We start from the raw sequence: 21436 nt of genomic DNA on the forward strand, positions 1-21436 counted from the left end.
GTGGAGTGATACTGCTTTAAATGTAATAATAATAAAATAATAAAATAATAAAATAATAAAATTTTATTTATGAGTCGCCTATCTGGCCGAATTAACAGTCACTCTAGGCGACGTATAAAGTGCAGGTGGACCCTTCGTCAAGAATCTGGTAATGTGAAATCTGGCTAGGGGTGCACAAGAAAAGAACAGTTTGAGGGAGCAAAAGCATAGAAAAGATCGTTATTAGGAGGCCAAGGATTGGCTCCATGCTATGTAAGACTTTAATACAGGAGTAGCCAATGTGGTGCCCTCCAAAGGTTGTTGGGCTACAACTCCTATCATCCCTGACCATTGGTCATGTTGGCAAGGGCTGATGGGAGTTGGAATCCCAAAACCATCTGGAGGGCACCACATTGGCTACCCTTGCCGCAATACACTGTGACTGAAACCTGAGGGAGGGAATGGTATAGCACAGCTTTTCCCAACTAGTGGGCCACCAGATGCTGTTGGACCACAATTCCCATCTTTCCTGACCATTGGCAATGCTGGCTGAGGCTGATGGGAGTTGTGGTCCAACAACATCTGGTGGCCCACTAGTTGGGAAAGGCTGCCCTAGAGTCATCCCTGCAGCCTGGATTCCCAATTTAAGGTTAGGTCTCTTAGTTGAAGCCCCCTGCTCCAGACATCATAGTGGGGATAGAAAGATTTGTCAGTTTTGTTTGGTTCTCTGTCTCTCATATTTCCAATCTTAAATTCAGTTCTCCACATTTCTGCAGCAATTTGCTTTAAAAAAAAATCCTTATGAAAATTTCCCAGCATTTTAGAGCCATTTTCTCCTAATAAATACATTTTTGGAAGCTGTTTTGACTAATTGCAATTTCTCGTGAGATGATGCATTTTTGTATGGCATTTTTTGATCGTATATTCATTTTTAGGCACACTTTCCCCCAACATGTGTATTTTTGTAAACATTGCTTGGTTGGCAAACTGCACTGCAAAATTCAAATCAGTGAGCATTTTGAAGGAGGGCTGTGTTTAAGTTCTCGTATTGTTTTAGAAAGTGCAAATACGATAAATCCAGCTTGAAATGCGAACTGAATTGAAATTTCTCGCCCATCCCTACACTGGAGGCCTTGATCTAATCGAAAGGAAGCAAGAGGCCAGAACTAGGAGGCAACATGGGCAGCCACTCACAGTTGACAGTGATAAGGACGCGCTTGCTGTCAGGTGTCGAGACACCATTCGCTGTGATGCACTCGTACTCCCCCGCCTGCTGCCGGTTGATATCTGTGATTTCCAGGTACTCCCCTTCGCTGGTGAATCCGTCTGTTGGGGAGGGAGGAGGGGGATGGTGGGGAGGGGGTCAGGGCCAGCAGTAGGGAGACAGACACAAACACAGACTTACACACAAGGAAACACATACAACAACAACAACAACACTGTTATCAACACCTCCGACACGCCAGGGCTGCCTCATGCCAGGGCTTTGAGGACAGCACAGGGGATTATGGGACAGAAGTGTGTGTGTATATGGGCTAGGAATGGAAAGATCTGCCCAGTTCTCTCAGTTTCTCGTTTTTCCAGTCTTAAACCCAGTTCTTCACATATCTGCAGCAATTTGCAATATTTTTTTAAAAGGAAACTCTCATGAAAATTCTCCAACATTTTAGCGCACATTTCTCCTAATAAACACATTTTTGGAGTCACTTTTGATGAATGTACACATTTTGGCAAGCTGTTTCCCATCATATAATGCATTTCTGCATGTTCTTTTCACTCATACCTTCATTTTTATGCACACCTCCCCCAATATATGCATTTTTGTAAACATTGGTTGGCGAACTGCAAAATTCAAATAAGTGGGAAATTCAAAGGATGGTTGTGTTTCGGTTCTCATATTGTTTTGGAAAGTATGAATTTGATACATTTCGTTTGCAATGCAAACTGAATCGAATTTCTTGCTCATCCCTAATGTGGATTGGGGGGGGGAGCTGAGAGTTTAGAACAAGCCTGTGCAACTTGTGACCCACCAAGCTAAACACAACCCAACACCCGTGCATCGCAGCCCTCTCAAGGCTTGATAGACTGATGTGCTTCAGCCAAACAGGTTTTTAGGGCAAGGCCGGCACCAGGTGTGAGGGGGCCTTGTCAAAGTTCTCTCCAATGTGCCCTAGTTAGCATCCATCCACCCCATCTGGGCTTACTGGTGATAAGTGCCAGTGGTAGGAGGCAGCAGCAAGCAGCAGTAGCAAGGCACCTGCCATTTTGACATTGTCACAATCCATGGTGGCTGGTGGCTTCATGTCAGTGGGGCAGTGGAATCCACTCCAGGTTTCAGTCCAAACTTTCAAGGAGTTCCGAGAAAGTTCAGACTAAAGCCTGGAGCGGATTCCACTGCCCCACTGACATGGAGCCACCAGCTGCCACTGATCAAAATGCCCCGAAGCCGTTCTGTTCCAAGGCATTGTGGGGACATCAAGATGGTGGCTTTTCAGCTGCCTGTCACTGCCAAGTGCAGGAAGACATGTAAACAGGAAGGTGAAACCATAGCAGGTAGACAGGCAGCACCAATACTGGGCCCTACTGGGACCCCTGCAGTTGCCCAACGATCCCTAGTGTGGCCACCATTCACCTTCACAGGGACAGCCCCTTTTTCCTGGAAGGACTCCCTGGGAATCACTGTCCCTGTCTGGTCCCTATTTTATTTATTTTTCGCCTTTAGAGAGATATTTGGAAATGCCTTTGAAAAATGTCTGATTTTATTTATTTATTATTTACATTTATTAGTCACCTGTTAACTGAGTTGTCTCGGCGATGCACACAGCATAAATTAAATACACTCAAATGTCAAATCAGATGAAATAGCTTCAGAGCTTAGGGATAAAGATAAAATACACTGTCAAAATAGACACAGAGACTAAAATAGTAATCAATATCAGCTTGAAGGTATTAAAAATCTTTTTAAAATGTTGAAAAAACCTGAGAGGACACTAAAGACAAGATGTGATTTGGAATCCACTGTCAGCACTATGCAGATGACCTGCCATATTCTTTCCCTTTGGTATCACAGGGACATATACCGAGTCAGACAGTTGGTTCACCTAGCTCTCTATTGTCTACACTGACTGGCAGCAGCTTTCCAGGATTTCAGGCAGGAATCTCTCCCAGCCCTACCTGGAGATGCCGGGGATTGAACTTGGCACCTTCTGCATGCAAAGCAGATGCTCGACCACTGAGCTATGGCCCTTCCCCCATAACCAGGTGAGGTGGTGGATTTGCTAGACCAGTGTCTGGCCACCACAGCAATGGACTGTCTGAGGCCTAACAAAGCGAGGATCAGTCCAGAGAAGACAGGTGAACCGTTAGCACTCCTCCTTCAAAATGAATGGGATTCAACCTGGAGAAGGTTGCAATCCTCTTAAAACTGGGCTGGGGAACCTTTTGCCCTCCAAATGTTGCTGGACTCTCAACTCCCATCATTCCCAGCCAGGATGGCTAACCATCAGGGATGATGGAAGCTGGAGCCCAGCAACATCTGGAGGGCCACAGGTTCCCCACCCATAGATTGGTAGTGGCTATCCAGGGTTCCAGAGAGAAGTCTTTCTCAGCCCTGCCTGAAGATGCTGGGAGCTGAGTCTGGGGCATTCTTCACGCCAAGCACACACTCTGTCGCTTAGCCACAGTCCCTCCATGCTGTGGTAGACGCAGCCACAGAGAAGAGGAGGGGAGAGAATGGTAGACAGCATGGTTGCAATGAGGCTGTGGGGTAAGAAGGAGGAGTGCATTAAAGGAAGAGGAAAGCTTAAAGTCTGGCTCCTTTCAAGTGGTTCCCAAACCTCCCCCCACTTGAGTACTGCTGAGCGTCATGTCAAGCCACTAAATTATTTTTCCGCCTGTTGTAGCAATTTTAATTCTAGACGCTGTTTGGTTTTGAACTGAATCAAGATGAGACTTCTTAACTTCAGGCTCGTATGAACCTCACTGCTAATCCTCTGCACTCCTTTTAAGCACCCCTCCCCCCGTCACTTCCGGTCCATCCCACTTGCCTTCCGGGCAGACCACCAGGTCCTAAGAACGAGGCAGCAGCTGCTGTACCCGCTATTCACAGCCGCAGCTCCTACCGTTCTTCAGGGACACGCTGCAGACCCCCTGAATGAAGCACACAGACCACTGGTGATCTGTGGGCCACCGTTTGCGACCCCCTACTACAGATGGAAAAACATGTCCATTCCGGTTCTCTCATTTTCTAATTTTTCCCTTCTTAAATTCAGTTCTCCACATTTCCAGAGTAATTTGTGATTTTTTAAAAAAAATCCTCAAGAAACTTCTCCAGCATTTTAGTGCAAATTTCTCCTAATAAACACATTTTTGTAGGCAGTTTTGACTAATGTACACATTTTTCAAGCCATTTCTCGTCATATAATGCATTTTTGCATGTTAGTTCCTCTCATTTATTTATGTTTATGCACACTTTCCCCTAATGTTTGTAAACATTGTTTGGTCGGCAGACTGCACTGCAAATTTTTAAAAAGTGCAAATTTCAAAGGATGGCTGGGTTTCAGTTCTCATATTATTTTGGAAATTGCAAATTTGCTATATTCGGCTTGAAATGAGAACTGAATCAAAATTCTTGCACATCCCTATCCCCAACCTTACATCATTAGTATAAGTCAGGAGTCGCCAATTTGGTGCCCTCAGATGTAGGACTTCAACTTCCGTCATCCATGACCACTGGTCCTGATGGGAGAGGCTGACAGGAGTTGTAACCAACAACATTGCTTTATCTTATTTATCTAACAAAATGTTTATGCTTGGTTGTCAAAAAACCTCAAAGTGGTTTACATTTGTTTTGTTTTAAAATAAAACATTAAAATTATCAATAAAAGATCGTTAAAAACACTCCAAAACTAATTAAAATCAACAGCAAGCTGAAAACAGATTAAAACATGCATAACTTCTACATGTGTGGTTACACTTGCCTATAACAAAAATGTTTTAAGCAGATGCTGGAAAGAATACAGCGAAGGCAGCTGTCTGATGTCAATAGGCAGGGTAGTACAGGTGCACTACCTACACTAGCTACACTAGGTACACTTCCAAAGTGTAGGTACTGCCACACTAAGAGATTGTTCCCTTACAACTTTGGAAGTACTGTGTGGCACATGTAACAGGGCCAGTTATGCAGATCGAAGTGGTTGAGTGGGCATATATGGGGTAAGGCAATCCCGCAAGTAAACTAGTCCCAAGCTGCTAAGGGCTTTATATACTAATAGTAACACCTTGAATGTGGCCTGGTAGCAAATCAGCAACCAGTACAAATCTCTGAGCAGAGGTGTAAAATGCTGACAGGGTCTCACTCCTGTCAGCAGCTGCACTGCAGCATTCTGCACTAACTGCAGCTACCAGATCAAGTGCAAGGGAAGTCCCACATCGAGTACATCTGAAGAGCACCACAACGGCTGCTCCTGACATAAATAACGGACGTTGATAATTCAATTATGTCCATCTCCAAGTAGCCCAAGGAGATGGAAGCACTCTAGGACTATTTCATCTTCCTGTGAGTCAGTATCTTAGTTTTCCCAGCAAGATTTAGTCACTGCTTGATTCTCCCCACTCCACAAAAATCAGCACATTTTATGCAACATGTTAAAGCTCAGATTCAAATCTTGAAAACTCCGCTATCAGAAATGTGAAAATCCCACACACCTCAATTGGAATCCACAAGTTGTTATAAAGTGCACATATGTAGGGCGATATTCAGCGCTAGTCCTACTCAGAGTAAACCCATTAAAGTTAACAGACATGGCTAAATTAGACTCATTAGTTTCAATAGCTCTACTCTGAGTAGAGCTGAGTTGAATACAACCCAAAGGCAACGGATGTGCCTAAAAGCCAAAGTTGTGAGCATTGATAAACAAATCAAAATTCTGCACCAAGGGGGAAAAAACTGCATCCTGCAGCTGGAATAAATTATGCAAATCAAGCCCTGCCTACTGCAAGGCATGGGGAGGAGCATGGGGGCTATGTTTGGCAGTGGAGTGGAGCCTCACTCTGCCACTACAATACCTACTCAGCCCCAATTCTGCAATTTCACCGGCCATCACTCATACCCTTTCCAGCTGTTTTTGCACTTGTAAGGATTAGAACCTTGATTTAAAAAATAAATAAATAGATGATCAAAACTGCCAGTTTCTGCACCCAGTATCAAATTTCACCCACTTAAAAGATAGGGGTGGGTATGAGTTGCATTTCTTTGGGTTGACACCTGAGGTTTACGCAAACTCCAGTCCTAATCTGCAAATATGTTTCCCTCTACCTGCCTTCTCTCATTCGCACAGGAAATCAGTTCCTCAGAATGGTGAGCAAACTTCTGCCAGAACAGGGGACAAAGGGGGATATCCTCAGCTTTCCTCCCCTCTCCAGCCTCCCTTACCTTTTAGCTGCCGCCAGGTTACCGTTGGCTCTGGCTTCCCCACTGCCAAGCAGAGCAGATTCACATTGCTTCCCTCATTCACGGTCACAGCTGATGAAATATTCACAATCCGAGCTGGGACTGCGGAGTTTGAAAGAGAGAGGTCGTGAGTATCAAGGCAGATCTGGCCTCCCACCACTGGGGAGCGCTGCATTCCCTGAGACAACCCTACCACCAGTGCCTCTGAGGTTTGTCTTTAACGACCAGTTGCTCTGTAGCAATTAGCAAATGATCATGTTTGTCTGTATGCTTTGAAAAGCTTCTGTTAATTCCCCACATATATTCTGGCCACTTACCAACCTTACTTAAGGACAGAAGAGGAGCTCTGCTGGGTCAGGCCAAAGGCCCATCTAGTCCAGCATTCTGTTCTCACAGTGGCCAACCAGATGCCTGCGGGAAGCCCACAAGCAGGACCTGAGTGCAACAGCATTCTCCTCACTTGTGAATCCTAGCAACTGAAATTCTGAGGCACGCTGCCTCCAACAGTGGAAGTAGAATACTGCATAGCCATCATGGCTAGTACAGTAGGGCCCCACTTTGCGGCGCTCTGCTTTGCAGTGTTCCACCGATAAGGCGGTTGTCAGTTGCAGAAAAGCCCCACTCCTACGGCATTTGTTTGACTTTTACAGCATTTTTCGGGCATCGGGTGCCATTTTTGACAATGTTAGTCAATGCATTCCGCTTTACGGCAGATTTTGCTTTACGGCAGCGGTCCGGAACGGAACCTGCCATATGAGCGGGGCCCTACTGTAGTCATTGATAGTTCTATCCTCCATGCACTCGTCAAATTCTCTTCTTACGGCATGTAAGTTCAACAGTGATGACAGGGGTCAGTATCCTCAGGCACTAGCGGAGACCAGCCCTCTAGCGGTGGCTGGTGGCTTCATGTCAGTGGGGCACACACCCCTGACATTTAGGGGTCAGCCCACTGCAGACTGGGATTCCGCTGGAGAAAATGCGACGTCCCTCCAGACATGGGGTCAACAGGGACGCACCACATCCCCCTCTTCCAAGGGTCCATGGGAACATAAGAAGAGTCTGGCTGTTAGATCAGGCCAAAGGCCCATGTAGTCTGGCATCCTGTTCTCACAGTGACCAGCCAGATGCCCATGGGAAGCCTGTAAGCAGGGCCTGAGAGCAAGAGAACTGTCCCCTCCTGTGGCTTCCGGTAACTGGTTTTCAGAAGCACGCTGCCTCTGACTATGGTGGCAGAGCACAGCCATCATGGCTAGTGGCCATTGATAGCCTTATCCTCTTTGCAATATGTACCGGTCTTTCCATCATAACGTCAAGCACTTTGCTCGCCTTTCTATTCTTAGAGCTGCCCCACCCCCAAAACAAGCTGCATTTTGAGCACATCCTCAACAAAACTCCACATTGGTGCTTTGGGGGTTAATTTCCAATCGCGGTTTTCTCTGCCCCGGCGGAAGAGCCCCCCAAAAAGAAATTGCTTTTTTTTCCTGACTGGGCCTAACGATCCCCATTGTCTGTCCTGGTAGGTTGGGGTGACGTAGGCGATGGTGAATGATGGAGAAGCTGGGAACAGCTGTTTCCTGACGCCCAGGCTCTCGTTCCAGACCGGGTCCAATCAGCTGCTATTGTCCCAGCTTCCCAGCTCCAGCAACTGTGGGGAAAGGGGGGGTTGGGTGTAATTATGGGGTGAATAGTCTTGCAGTTGTGGCTTTTGCCAATGCTGCAGAAATCCTGGAGGCGGCTGAGAATCAGTGAAGGAACTGAGCACTTAAAACAAGGAGAGGAGACTCTGCTTGGTGTTGTCAGCTGGGGAGAGATTCCACGTTGTCTAGTGGTAAAGTGCAGCCACCCTCTGAGATGGGGAGGTGAACTGCAGGGAGCTACTTCGATCCAGTCACTTAGGATAACTGCATGCAAAGAAACACGGGACTTCTGGACCTTCACTAATTTGGTGTTTTTGAAAAATTCAGCTGGGTATGCCAGCAAGTGGTGCTGTCGGGAGAGGACTTTGGAGGTACAGTCTAGGACTCCACTCAGCAGAATGAGCTCCCCCCAATGCAGCATGGCTTACCGCATTTTACCACAAGTGAAGTAACATACAGTGGCCTGCTTCACACATAACTCTAAATCAAGGTTTGTTCAGCCAAAGTGTGGTTTGTTTGACCATCTGAACCCAGCCCAGAAGAATAACCACTGTTTGTTTTCTAGCAACAAACCACAATATGAATCCATGGTTTGTTGTTGGCTTTTGAACGGTGGCTTATTTTAACTACGGCTTGGCATTACATCCCAACCTAATTGCTTAGCCATGGCTTGTTTGGGTCACCCTACCGCAGGACACTTGCCAAGCTACAGAAGCACAGGCAGGAGCAACTAGAAAACAAACCAAGCTTTGGATAAGCAAGCTGTGGCTTGTTTGTGAGATAACTCGTGGCCTGTTGAAACAAACCATGGCTTAGCATTATGTACAAATGAAGCCATTGCCCACCTGTCAAACTTGTCCTGTGGGGGTGTTGGGAAAACAAAGATCTAGCCCGCAGGTCAGATCCAGTTTCCTACCCCTGGCATTAAAGCCATTCTAGGAAGCCCACGGTCTTTCCAAGCAATCCATTTCTCCAGTTTCCTGAATTAGTGGCTGGAACACAGGAGGGCATTCTGTGGCCCTCCAGTTGTCGCTGGGCCTTCTCTCATTAGCTCTAGCCAACATGGTCAATGTTCAGGGATGATGGGAGCCAGTTGAGACTGGTGGCTCTGATGTCAGTGGGGCAGTGAATCTGGCCCAGGTTTTAGTCCACTTTGGACACCTCCTTGAACGTTCAGACTAAAACCTGGATCGGATTCACTGCCCCACGGTCATTGGAGCCACCAGTCTCCACTGACTGGAGCTGGAGTCCAAGAACATCCTGAGAGGCAAAGTCTCCCTTTTTCAGAGCCAGAATGAAAGCGGGGGAGTCATCACCAGAAGGAGATACTGGGCCTTGATCTCAGTGTGCCTCCCTGTTTATAATGTTTTTGAAAGCAAACAAATAACAGCAGCATTAGTATCATCTGAAGATGAAAGGATAAGGATGCTCCGAGCAATCGGAACCAGGCTAGCAGATCACAATCCCATCCTCCCGTACCGTGCACGATGAGGTACACCTGTGCAGTGTGAGGCTTGTCCTGCGTCTGGAAGGAGCAGGTATAGAGGCCCTCATCGTACACATCCACGTGGGTGATCATGATGCTGAACTCGGAGGGACTGTTGGTCAGCAGCTGCACCCGTGAGTCGATGGACCACTTGTCATTGCCAGCATACAGGATGTTGGAGCGGTTCAACCACGCCACGCGTGTTACCTGCTGATCTATGTAGCAGCTACAAGAGAAGGGAGAAGGATTAAGCAGCAAGGGTGAGAGGTGGAATGATGAAATAAAGTGGGTGATACCAGAAGCTGCACCAGAGAGGTGCTGGCCACTGTAATGAATTTTGAACCAGAGAACAGTGAACAGTTAGCATTAGGGAGGGAGGGTGACGAGGTGAATCTGTCAATTTAGGTTTCTCTTGGGTTTTTTATTTTTTCAGTCTTAAATCTAGTTCTCCACATCCTACATCAGTTTGTGATATTTTTCTTAAAAAAAAAAAGTCCTCATGAAAATCCATCCGTGGTTTACTGTGAATATATGTTTGTAAGCAGTTTTGCCCAATACACACATTTTTGCAAAGCAGTGTCCCCTAATATTTTTTGTATTATTATTTGTGTATGTTATTGTCACAGATTTTTATGCATACTTTACCCCAGCATATGCAAGAGAAATTTTGCAAATTCAGAAGGATGGCTGTGTTTCGGTTTGTTTCAGAAAGCGCAAATTTGGTAGGGCTGCCTTTAACTCTGAGCTGAATCAAATTTCTTCTTCATCTGTACAAGGTCTACTTGAGTAGGCCCCATGGCTCTCACAATCTATCTGCCTCGAAAATGGGCAGACACATGGCATGAGGGAGACCTACCTCCATAGGCATTTATGCACACAGATCCCTGAGAGGGAGGGTCCACAAACGTGAGCCTTGCTTGCTCCTGCGATCCAGTGCATGCAAAAAAAAAAACACCCTACATGTTGGGAGCCTTGAAAAAACGCAGGCATCAGCACCTGAGTGATACCATGCTCCGTTTAGAATCCGATGGAAAGCTGGGTCCGTTTCTGTCTCTAAGTAAAGAACAGCATCCAGTTTATTATACAGCCATTATGTGTGAGGGAGAAGAGTGATGGGGGAAGACGAGAGAAAGAAAGAACTCCAGAGATTCCCTCACAGCCTTGGTGAGGGCTTTGGCTGTCCCCCCAAGCCCTCTGAAGTCCAAAAGCCTGTGATTACAGCTTTTCTAAAAAAATAAAAATAAAAAATCAAGCCCTAAAAACTTGAACACCTTCCAAACTGCAGATTTACAAAAAAAAACATGACAGTTTGGGAGAGGGGAAAAAATACATTTAAAAATCTCAGACTCTGTGAATTCAGCTGCCGATTTAATTCCTACATAGGCACGTTCAGACACAACCTTGCCATAACTGGGCTTGGCTGCTTCCCATGCAGCCACCCCTCCGTGACCCAGACCCCCCCTTGCTACTAGTCCTGCCACCTCATTTCTCCCCCCCTCCTTGCCCCGTGGCTCCCAGTTGTGATATTTAATTATTGGAGAGCTTTACTGTCACCTTGGAGGTGACTGGGTGCTAAGTAATCCCATTTCTTGGTCCCCGGCAGCTGTCAGGCACAGACTGGATAAGTCTTCCAATGATAACTGGGGGAAGGTGGGACAGAAGGACTTTGTGTTTTCCCCTTGAATGTGCAACTAACCCTGATATTTTATAAAGGAACCACTCCTCCTTTCCCACATTCTGACATGAACCCAGAACTGAACTGTCTGCTACTGGCAGTGGTGGCTGGTGGCTCCATGTCAGTGGGGCAGTGGAATCCACTCCAGGGTTTAGTCCAGACTTTCAAGGAGCTCTCCAAGGTGACACTGACATGGGGCCACCAGCCACCATTGGCTAGTGCTATTGTGCCACACAGTCCCTGGTAAAGATGGCTAGGGGCAAGCAAAGGTCAGGCTCCTGGTCCTGCAAGGCCCAAACCTAATGTTATCTGAAGTTGCATGATTATTTTTCCTGATTTTTTAAAACACTGAAGGAAGGACAGAGACAACACGGGGGAGAGGGTCTACTTAACCCTTTCCCCTGCCAGCCTTCAGTCTGCTCAAAATGGATGAGGAAATGGCCCCTCCCCTTCTATTCACCCATAGCTGTGTTTCCACTCATGGGAGGAAAGCAGCTGGGGGGGGGTTGGCAGTTTTGAGAGGACAAAAGAGCTGGCAGGGAAAGGGTTAAGAAGCCCCTTTTCACCAACACCTCTACCAGTCCTCCTGTGCTATGCAGACAATTGTGATGTACAGGTAGATAAAAATGTGATATACAGACAATTGTAACAGAAATTGGCATTGCTCAATGAGTCTGACTGGCAACAGCTTCAAGACTGATAAAGCAAATATTGCTTTTTCACAATGTAGCACTTACTGGTGGAACTCACTGCCACAACAAGTGATGGCGATGGTTGCTACACGAGGGAGGATTAAGAACATCAGAAGGGCTCTGCCGGATCAGAACAAAGGACCATCTAATCCAACATTCTGTTCGCACAGTGGTACGCCACAACCCTACATAGCAGGACATGAATGCAAAAGCCCTCCTTTGCTCATTTTCTCCAGCACCTGGTATTCAGTGGCACTGCCTCTGATCTTGGAGGGAATGTATAACCACTACAAATAGTTGCCATTGATAGTCTAATCTGCCATGGACTTGTCTCATCCTCTTTTAAAGCCATCCAAGTTGGTTTTAAACGATGACAGGTGTATCAGTGGTGATTAGGAAAATATTAGGAAAATGAAACCTCTGTGTAGAGGTGCAGTATACCTCAAAATTCCAGTTTTTGGAGTGGGGGAGGAGACAGCAGAGCTGACATCATTTCCACGCCTTGCTTGTGAGCGTCTCTGAAACACCTGCCTGACCTCTATGGAAAAGAAGGGGTTGTATTCAACTAAGTCCTACACAGAGTAGACTCGGTGCAATGAATGAATCTATGTTAGTCCTGTTGTCTAGTAACTTCAATGGTTCTACTCTGAGTAGGACAGCACTGAATACCCCCCCAGCACGCTGGGTAGATGGGTCTCTGCTCTGACTTTGCTTTGACTGAAATTCTTCCATGGAAGATATGTGTGTGTGCGTGCGTGCGGGTGGGGGAGTTACATGTCCCCGGGGGTTAACAGAGGATATAGATTTCCTGCTGCAGTAGCAGCACCCCCATCCCACCCCCACTCTCTTAGTATTCCTGCAAAGCAGGCAAGGGCTCCTTTTCCCCCTCCCCTTTTGTTCTGCAGAGAGTATAGGGCTTGGGAAGTAGGTCAAAGCCTCTGCTGATTCAGGCTGGTGGGAACCCAGCTCACTGCAGGCTGTTTGGAGTGGGGGGCTGGCTTGGGGGAGGAGGAGGAGGAGGAGGAGGAGGAGGAATGGGGGAGAGAGAGAACGGCAGAGAGACAATCTTGGCATGCTGACTCACAACTTCCAGCTGAGCACATGGGGAGGCGGATGGCTGCACAGAGGCAGAGAGGATACATAGGACGGAGAGGGCTCATGTTTATGCTTTGTGGGCTCTCTCTCTCTCTCTCCTCCCCCCCTCACTTCCACCCCATGCTGCGGGCTGAGTTCCTGGAAGAAGTATCCTGATCGCTTTGATGGATGTTACGTGAACAAAGAGCTTTATGAAAGGTCAGGATCTTGTGGTCAAATGAACCTGTGCTGCTGTCTGCAGAACAGGCCCCAAAGTGGTGTGTGGGCCCTTATCCAATGGAGACTGGTGACTCCAAGGTCAGTGGGGCAGTGAATCCACTCCAGGTTTTAGTTTGAACTTTTAGCACCTTGGACAGCTCCTTGAACGTTTGGACTAAAACCCAGAGCAGATTCACTGTCCCACTTTTATTGGAGCCATCTGTCTCTACTACCCTTATTCAAGTGCATTCTCTCACCTTGGTTTGAGAGATGGCATGGTATGGTGAACAGAGTGTTGGGGAGATCGGGGTTCAAATCCCTGGTATGGGCCAAGCAAGATGTGATGCTAACCATTCTGTGTGATAAACAAGGAATCATCCCAATTATGAAGAAAGAAGGGGGAATCCTCTGATTTTGAAAACATAAGGGGTGTGCATGGAGGGAATGCCAAACTCTTCCCCTGCCTGTGGTCTTATTTCCCTGCAGCCTGCTAAGAGCATAAGAAAAGTCCAGTTGAATCAGACAAAAGGCTTATCTAGCTTAGCATCATGTCCTCACAGTGGCCAACTAGATGCCCACAAGCAGGACATGGGCACAATTAGGGATGTGCTAGAATTCCACCCAATTTGGACTTTCCATTAATTCACTTATTCTCATATCTTTGTGGATTGGATTTTTCCATGGCTATTTTTCCATTGGCAATTTTCTGCGGCTATTTTCGATATTTCCTTTAAAAATATCAATCTTAATATCAATTGTTTTGCGAGGGAAAACAACAACCCTGGATTGGCAAAAGCAGCAGCTAGCAGACAAAGAATGAACTCAAATAAATAACGGCCTGTTAGGTCGATAGAATGCATTTGAACTGGCACCAGCCAATGGATCTCATCCCATGGCACATAGCCCTCTACAGCTGTGGGCACATTAGCCGCATGCAGCAAAGCATTTCCATTGGCCACAGCTGGAGGATCAATGGGTTGCTCTGCCAATCAGTTGCAAAATCTGAATTGAGCACTTGAGCTGATCCAACCAGCTTTTATAGTAAAAAGGGACAGGGTTTGTGTGTGCCTGTTTTCAGAAAGGAGAGGTAGAGATGCACTAGAACCAGCAGAACAGTGAATGTGTCTCTACACTTCCACTCTTGGTCCTCACAGCTGGTATTCAAAGGCATGCTGCCTCTGTCCTTGGGGTTCCTACACAGCCATCACGACTAGCAGCCATCGATAGTCTTATGCTCCACAAATCGATCTAATGCCTTTTTAGAGACATCGCAGTAGGCAGTCTGTCATCACTGCACCTCGGAGTGGCAAGTTCCATGGTTTAACTATGCATGGTGTGAAGACGTACTTCCAAGTCTCTGTTCTGCATCTTCCAGTATTCACCTTCACTAGCCCTGGGTTCTAGTAATTATGAGTGATTCAGGCTGTGAGCACACTAGTTGCCTACAGCAAAGCATTTCCACTGGCCACACCTGGAGGGGCATCAGATTGATCTGCCAATCAGTTGCAAAATTCTTTTAAAGCTGATTTTTAAAAAAACAACGCACTCGAGCTGATCCCACCAGGTTTTACAGTAAAAAGGGGCAGGGTTTGACCAGAGTCGAATGCCCCCATTTTCAGAAAAGGGAGGTGGAGATGCACTGGAACCAGCAGAACAGTAACTGTGTCTCAGCCCTCAGACTGAAATTCAGATTGAGATGGGGGGGGGGTGGAGAGAGAAGGACTGACTTCCCTCTATCCATTTTCTCCCCATTAGCAATTGGGGAGAAATTTGATTTTGTTTGAATTTCAGTGACAACCTACCTAATTCACCCTTTTCGAATTAATACGTGAACTGAAACACAGTCATCCCTCAAAATTCATACTTCCCTGAATTTTGCAATGTGCTTCTCCACCCATTGTGAACAAAAATGCATATATTATTGGGGGAAAGTGAGCATAAAATGCATACATTTATGAAAATAACATGCAGAACAGCATTATGTTAAGGAATACAGCTTGCCAAATGTGTATATTAGTCAAGCCTGCATAGAAAAATGTGTATATTAGAGGAAATTTGTGCTAAACTGCTGACAAATTTTCATGAGGATTTCTTTTTAAAAAACCACTCATTGCTGTGGAAATGTGGGGAACTGAATTTAAGATTTGAAAAATGAGAAACTGAAAGAAACCAAAATTGACAGATTCATTTATCCCTACTCCAAACCTTGCATAATTTTATACACCTCCATCATGTTCCCCCCTCAAGTGCGTTTCTCCCTGTCAAGGTCAATTTTCTTACCATAAATCAGCGTTGAGCTCTGATCGAGCTCCATTTTTGGAAATAAGCATAGGCAAGGGGAGGGCTCTGCACCCCTTACTTGCACATCTCTTATGAGTTTAAAATTGGACACCCTTCCTTTCTACATGTTTTTAAAGACATGGAATTGCTGCTGTCATGTCTTGCTCCACGTTTGAGGGGGGCTTCAGTAGAATTGCCTTTGATGGGCCCCTTCTAAGGTATGATCCCTAGCAGGTTTCTCTCTTATCTGAGGGAGGGCAGTGGCAGTGAGGCAGCTACAAATGAATGCCAGGCAGCTCTGAGGCATTGTGGGAAATAAAAATGGAGGCTCACAAACTAGCAGACATTAGCTTAGTGAGGGACCTTTCTAAAGAGTTGAGACCACAGCAGTTTCTCAAAGCTGCTGTGTGTTGATATCAAGCCTGTTTGGCCTTAGCCATGAGTTAAGATGGTCCAGCCTCAGTCAGTCAGTCAATCAGTCTGTCTGTCTATATTCTCTCTCTCTCTCCTTTCTCAGCTTACATTTAAAGCACTATTATACCATTTTAATAGTCATGACTTCCCCCAAAGAATCCTGGGAAGTATAGTTTTTGAAGAGAGTTGCTAGGAGACCCCTATTCCCCTTTCAGAGCTACAATTCCCAGAGTTCCCTGGGAAGAGGGATTGATTGTTACACCACTCTGAATAGTGTAGCTCTATGAGGGGAATCAAGGTCACAGACCTACAGTTGTCAGAGTGGTTTAAATTAACAATCAAATCACTGGGAACTCTGGAAACTGTAGCTCTGGGAGGTGGATATGGGGTCTCCTAACAACTCTCAGCACCTTTAGGAAACTACAGTTCTCGGGATTCTTGGGGGGAAGCCATGAGTGTTAAAATGATATCATAGTGCTTTAAATGTATAGGGTTGTATTCAATTAAGTCCAACTCAGAATAGACTCATTGAAATGAACGAACCTAAGTTAGTGGTGTTTATTTCTACCCAAAGTGTGGATGGGACAGCTGGTATAGCACAGTGGGGAGGAAAGCCTGGCTGGGAGTCCAGAGTCTGTGAGTTCAAATCCCCGCTCATGTCTCCTGGGTGTCAAGGGCTAGCTAAAGATCACCCCCCCAGGGAGTGGCTCAGGGGTTATGTGCCCTGACACCTGTGCAGCCGTGGGCAAGCTGCATAGTCCCAAGGAACCCAGTTGTCCCCCAGCTGGCAGTTGTGGCCAAGGAAGGGGCTGGCTTGTGCAGCTGTGGCAAGCTGAGCAGGCCCTAGCCAGCTGGGGAGGACTAGCCTCAGAGGGAGGCACCCCGAATACCGCTTACCATGAAATCCCTCTCTCTCTCAATCTCACAGGGTTGTTTTTGGATGTAAACAAGGTAATTCTTAAATACTTTTTTAAGAGAAACAATGGGAAGCTTGTGCAATGAATAAATTGGATGTGTTTGTTTTATAGACTGCCCCATTTCTGAAGGCAGCAAAAGCACACCATCATTAAAATCTCACCAAATCTGCAGTCCTGACCCTTTGCAGTCTAAATGAGAAAAAACAGGAGCACCCCTTGAGATACATCAGAAAGACACTTTGGCGAGGCTCCCATGGGAACTGAGTTCCAGAACTGTGCAGGAGAAGCATCACTAAGCACAACAGAAACTGATGTGCACAGGTATTATCATGAAGAGGATGCCATCAGGCCAGTGACTGCAGAGAGGATTCTGTCTCAAGGAAGGCCTATATATGGTCAAGCTGGAAACTTTGGGAAACAGAATCAGGTGCTCTATCCCACTTTGGCAGCTTGACAAAAGAGGGAAAGGCAAGCTTTCTTAGGCTGCACTTAAGGAAAAGTGGGCTGGGCAGACCTGATGCAAGGGAGGTTTTCATTCTTATATTCTAGATCAGATGGCCATGTTGGCTGAGGCTGATGGGAATTGTAGTCCAAAACACCTGGTGGGTACCACAAGGCTGTTTTAGACTGTACCAGCTCAGGGCCTGCTTTGCCTCTCAAGAGCCATCCATAACAGTCTATAACAGGGGTGGCTTACCTGTGGCCCTCCAGATGTTGCTTTATTATTACTACTACTGTTATACCTCTTGCATGCCAAAATGGCTTCTAAGCTGTTTACAAGTGTAAAATCAATTATAATGCGCAATAAAACAATCCCATCAAATCATTAAAAACACTAATCAAAAACAAAACAAGGCAGTTAAAAAGCATCGCAATTAAACCAGTTAAAGAACAATGAAAACAATTAGATCAGGAAGTTCAAGTTGCTTGCCTAAAGAGCTATGTCTTCAAGAGTCGGTGAATGCCAATATCAATAGGGCCTCTAGTATTTCAGCAAGGAGAGGGGCATCCCACAACACTGGCACAACCAGTGAAAAACGCCACCTCCATGATACAACAAGCCGATATTCATCAGACTACAATTCTAATCGTCACTGAGCATTTGGCACGATGGCTGGGGCTAGTGAGAGCTGGGATTCCCGACGATATACGGAGGCCCACAAGCTAGCCATCCTAGGCTATATGTTGTGAATGTCTTGCTTGAGCCAGATATAGGTGGAGATGTGGTAGGTGTGGCAAGGAGTGGTAACAAGAAGTGTAACCCTATTAGGGATGGCGGAGAAATTCAATTCAGTTAGCATTTAAAGCCAAATCTATCAAATCTGCACAGTTCACAACAATATGAGAACTGAAACACTGCTGTGCGTTGAAATTCGCACTTATCTGAATTTTGCAGTTCTCCAACCAACCTGTGTTTACAAGATTTAATATATTAAGGGAAAGTGTGTATAAAAATAAAGATATTAGCAAAAATAACATAAAAATGCATTACTCTAGGAGAAATTGCTTGCAAAAATATGTACACGACTTGAAACTGCACGCTAAGAGTCGATTAGGAGAAATTCACACTAAAATGCAAGAGAATTTTCATGAGGGTATTTTTTTTAAAAAAAATGCAAATTGCTATAGAAATGTGGAGAACAGAAATTAAGAAACTGAGAGGATCAAAACTGACAGATCTTTCCATCCCTAAACCGTATCCATGTCAGCAAGATCCCATGGGACCCATGGGGGTAACACTGTGATCACAAAGCAATAAATATCCAGTCCAAAACAGGAGGCGGAAGTAGAAAGATCCATTGCTCAGACAATAGTAATAATAAAATCATCTGCACATGCAGGCACACAAGCATTAATGTAATAATGATGGCCATGTAAAGTGTTTGGAACTGCCACAGAGTCCACCCCGCTGATACTTGTTAGCGCATGGACCACCAAAGAAGAAAAAGAGCAATGATCAGGAAACAAACACAGGCCCTTCATGCTGGGAACACCAGACCTTCATCGGACCAAACTGAACGTCAGAACATTGCCGCGTGAGACCTTGGCCGGGTGGCTGCTTCCCTCTTGAAAAGAAGGCAATTTCCAACAGTTGGGGTTGCTTAGAGTTGCAGCCAGCTTGACCAGAAAGGCACTCAGGGGCTTAGTGGTTTGTTTCCAAAGTCAGACAGACAGGCTCCAAACACCCTGCACTAATGGCTGTCCCTGAGCATGTGCAGAGTGTCCTTCCTCCTCTACAGCTCTTGTGGGATCCTGCTCCTGTTCCAGTCAAGCTAGCTGCAGCGCTCAGTAATTAATCATCACCCTTCCCAAGCATGTGCAGAGTGCATTTCCACATGATCTCACAGGGTGGACTGCATAATTTCTAATCCAGGCTGGTTTGGATGGAGAGAGAGGGAGAGGGACCCCTTTCCCTATCAGCTTGTTTCCTCTTGAAACTGTCCCCACCATCCACTTTCTTCCTCTCCCCTCCACCCCATAGATGAAGTTAGCTTTATCACTACATCTCTTTGTGCCAGAAAAAAAAAAAGTCACTGGATGTATTTTGTGTGCGAGGCTGTTGTTACAGAAGAAAGGGCAGTAAAAAAAACAAAAATAAAACACCTCCACCCATGTTAAGTATATTTATATAACTGCACTTAATTTTCGTGTAATGCAGTATTTGGCATATTTCTGTGATTGATATCGTTGAAGGACAGAAGGCTAGGACTCACTGTGCAGCGTGTGTGTGTTGGGGGCTGGCAGGAAGCAAGTTATGGGCAGGGGGGCACAGTCAGGTCACATAGAGGGACAAAGGCCTTTGCCCAGTGCTGAATTGCCCATGCAGAAGTGATCTCCATGTGGGGTACGGGGATACAATTCCCTCAGCAATGGTGGCTGGTGGCTTCATGTCAGTGGGGCTGTGGAATCTGCTCTGGGTTTTAGCTTGAACTTTCAAGGAGCTATCCAAGGTGACTTTCCTCTTTCAACAAGCCTTTTGAGATGTATCCCAGTCTGCGTCTGTGTTGGAATTGCTTTTTAATGTTTTTTAAAAAACAATATGTTTTTAACCCTTTTTTAAAAAGATGTCTTTAACGCTTTTTAAAAAAATGTTTTTAAAGTTGTTTTGTTTTAATGTATTTTAAGGTCTGTTTTTATGACGTTTTAAAGTGTTTTTAGTGCTTTTGTTTGCAGCCCTGAGCTCCTGCTAGGAGGAAGGGCAGGATATAAATCCAACAATAACAATAACAAATGATACTGATGATAATAAATCAGCACCTTAGACAGCTCCTTGAATGTCCGGGACTAAAACGCGGAGCAGATTCCACTGCCCCACTGACTTGGAGCTACCAGCCACCACTGTCCCTCCACTTATGCAGGAAAGGCTCTCGTCTTGAAACACATGCAGACGTATTAACATCAGGGGCTGGTGAATTTATGCTGCACTTGACAGAGTTATTAGCCGTTCTGTAAGTCATTGCTGACTGCTATTAACGCATTATGAGAAGGTAATCGTGCGTTGTGCCATGGGGTAGGGCATATTTTATTTAAATACCGTCAAGATGTTGCGATGAAACTTTAATAAGCAGGGGAGCTAAATTATTGAACCGCCAGATGAAATTTGCTGTGGGTTCAGAGATCAACAGAAGGGGGAATGAGAGAATGGGGTCAGGGAAAGGTCCCACTCTCTCCAGCAGGCAAGGCACTTGGATGGGCCAGGGAATGTAGACAAAATATCTTTCTGCCACTAGAGGGCGAGTTTTGGGATTTTTTTTCTTAAATGAGGCACTGTTCCCTTACACAGGGGTAGGGGCAGACGAATCTGTCCATTTCAGTTTTCTTCAGTTTCTCATTTTTCCCATCTGAAGTTCAGTTCTTTACATTTCTACACCAGTTTGCAACTTTTTTAAAAAAGTCCTCATGAAAATTCATCAGCATTTTAGTGCAAATTTCTCCTTGAACTGAGAAGTGTATATATTAGGCAAAAGTGTGTACAAAAATGTTAGAACTGAATCTAATTTCTCTCCCATCCCTACACAGGAAACCTGTCAGAGCCTATGGCCCCTGGGCCACCATGCACAGCACACCTGTCTATGGTGGCTTGCTGGGTGCTTACTTTCTCTAGCCCCCATTTTTCCTTTTGCCTCGGGGCTATTTAATCAAACAAAACAAAGCCCAGAATTCCTCTTAAGGCCCCATCTGCATTATACATTTAATGCACTATCATACCACTTTATACAGTCATGGCTCCTCCCAATGAATCCTGGGAACTGTAGTTTGTAAACGGTGCTGAGAGTTGTTAGGAGACCCCTCACAGACCTGCCATTCCTAGAGTGGTTTAACAATCAATCCTTTTTCCCAGGGAACTCTGGGAATAGTGGCTGTGAGAAGAGAATCAGGATCTCCTGACAGCTCTCAGCACCCTGAACACACTACAGCTCCCAGGATTCTTTGGGAGAAGCCATGACTGTTTAAAGTGGTATAAGAGTACTTGAAATGTATAGTGCAGATATGACGAGGGGAGAGGAGAAGAAGCAGCTCCTTGTGCTGAGGTGAGAAAAGTTGTGTGTGGAGATACCCTTTTCTATGCCCCATGATTAACAGGACAGGAGCCCTGTTCTCCATTGCATGT

General features: G+C 45.7%; 1 protein-coding gene across 1 annotated transcript in view; it reads right to left on the reverse strand.

Annotated features, from left to right (window-relative positions):
* Positions 1-21436, reverse strand: part of IGLON5 (IgLON family member 5) — a 42113-nt gene that overhangs the window by 16293 nt on the left and 4384 nt on the right. The window contains exons 4-6 of the mRNA XM_061597734.1: positions 9547-9779; positions 6413-6532; positions 1174-1305 (exon numbers count right to left, since the gene is read on the reverse strand). Of these exons, the coding sequence (XP_061453718.1) occupies positions 1174-1305; positions 6413-6532; positions 9547-9779 (485 nt within the window). The remainder of the gene's footprint in view (positions 1-1173; positions 1306-6412; positions 6533-9546; positions 9780-21436) is intronic.

The sequence above is a fragment of the Rhineura floridana genome, chromosome 15 (assembly GCF_030035675.1).
Source record: "Rhineura floridana isolate rRhiFlo1 chromosome 15, rRhiFlo1.hap2, whole genome shotgun sequence".
NCBI classification, from domain to species: domain Eukaryota; kingdom Metazoa; phylum Chordata; class Lepidosauria; order Squamata; family Rhineuridae; genus Rhineura; species Rhineura floridana.